Source organism: Echinops telfairi, unplaced genomic scaffold, assembly GCF_000313985.2.
Source record: "Echinops telfairi isolate 266 unplaced genomic scaffold, ASM31398v2 ScPeMD7_7458;HRSCAF=8496, whole genome shotgun sequence".
Lineage (NCBI taxonomy): Eukaryota > Metazoa > Chordata > Mammalia > Afrosoricida > Tenrecidae > Echinops > Echinops telfairi.
The window spans coordinates 29,004,497-29,006,249 of record NW_022111358.1 but is presented as its reverse complement, the minus strand read 5'-3'; the positions used below and the strand labels follow the sequence as shown (position 1 = coordinate 29,006,249).

Below are 1,753 nucleotides of genomic sequence, written 5' to 3'. Positions count from 1 at the left end.
GCCGCATCCGCGAGTGGTGCCAGCAGCAGGTGCCCTACGTGTGCCCGGACTACCAGTCCTACTTCCGGACCATCGAGGAGCTCCAGCAGAAGGTGAGGGCCTTGCTGACTTCTTCTCCGTCTGTGGCTGAGAACTCGTGTTTCTTGCTTCTAGGCTGCCATGGCTCTTGCTGCCCCCTTCTTTCAAAATGGCCTTGAAAGGCATTTGGCAGACACGGGGGCGTTCCTATTTATTTTCTATTGTCACTAAGCAACCTCTCCTTCCCCAGATCCTGTGCACCAAGGCCGAGAACGCCCGGCTGGTGGTGCAGATTGACAATGCCAAGTTGGCGGCGGATGACTTCAGAACCAAGTGAGTTGCTCAGAATTAGCACTGGCGACCACGCCTGGGTCCTCAATCTCTGTCAAAGAGCAGGCGTTTCGGCATTGCTGGTGAACATCAATAATCCATCCATTGTGAAGACTTCTGCAGAGGGTTGTGGGGGGGCATGGGGCATGCAAAGGAATGCCCCCAAGAGATGGAGATTCCAATCAATCTGTTTCTTTTGGCGGTCAATATTGGGTCTCTTGACTTGCTGCATCTACTCATTGGGAAAAGTGAGAAGGCAAGACAAATAGGACGATCCAAGATTTTTCCTATGGACCTTGGGGGCCTGCTAGTCACTGCTCTGACTCTGTCCCTGTGCAGGTACGAGACGGAGCTGTCCCTGCGGCAGCTGGTGGAGGCCGACATCAACAGCCTGCGCAGGATCCTGGACGAGCTGACCCTGTGCAAGTCCGACCTGGAGGCGCAGGTGGAGTCCCTGAAGGAGGAGCTGCTGTGTCTCAAGAGGAACCATGAGGAGGTGAGCCCCGGTCTGAGAGAAATAAAGCAATCTGAGTCAGTGTCAGGCTGAGGGCGGCATTAGGGATTGGGAATGGTAGATCCAGGGTTGCTAGACTGGGGGGTCGATGTATCAATTTCCTTGAAAAATACTAAAACACGAAGACCAAAAATCCAAACAATCCCAGACAATTCAAGAGATGAACCTTATCCCTGATCCCAGATAGACTGCACCTGTGGGTCTCTCAGAGCACCTCCATCTGCTTTGGGCTGGCCATAGAGTTTCCACGTGAATCTCAGCGCTGCTGCATCAGAGCTATGCCAAGTCACGTCCCCTCTCCAGAGGCCAAAGCGGCCAGCTCGATGCATCTGAGTCTTCGTGAAAAGTCACCCAGGGCTCCTTCCTCTCTCTCCTAAGAGGAGCCATGGTGCGATTTTACTTTTTACTTGAGGACAAGAATTGTGTGACACCCAATCTCAAATCGTACAACCAACTCTTTGCATGCTAAGATCGCGCACAGCCAACGTGCACGCCGGAAGAGCGGGACAGCGTTAATCCATCAGTGCATTTGCGGACTGCACGGGGGTTCTTTCCGAATCCCAGGGCAGTGGCTTGGTGATGGCAAGAGGGAGCTGTGCCGTGTGGAATGTAGACCATACCACGCAGCCTGGAGGTGTCACAGATTGCTCCATGAAACACTTCTTTCCCAAGGTGTCAGACGGACCGAACTTGGATAGATAATGTGATTTCTCAGAGACGTTCTACATTGGGGAATATCTTTTCTGCATTGATAGGAAGTCAACATCCTGCGCAGCCAGATTGGAGACCGTCTCAATGTGGAGGTGGACGCTGCCCCCACCGTGGACCTGAACCGGGTGCTCAACGAGACCAGGTGTCAGTATGAGGCCCTGGTGGAGACCAACCGCAGGG

General features: G+C 53.5%; 1 protein-coding gene across 1 annotated transcript in view; it reads left to right on the top strand.

Annotated features, from left to right (window-relative positions):
- Window positions 1-1,753, top strand: part of LOC101656606 (keratin, type I cuticular Ha4) — a 27,207-nt gene that overhangs the window by 23,175 nt on the left and 2,279 nt on the right. The window contains exons 3-6 of the mRNA XM_045299340.1: window positions 16-92; window positions 269-351; window positions 688-844; window positions 1,618-1,747. Of these exons, the coding sequence (XP_045155275.1) occupies window positions 16-92; window positions 269-351; window positions 688-844; window positions 1,618-1,747 (447 nt within the window). The remainder of the gene's footprint in view (window positions 1-15; window positions 93-268; window positions 352-687; window positions 845-1,617; window positions 1,748-1,753) is intronic.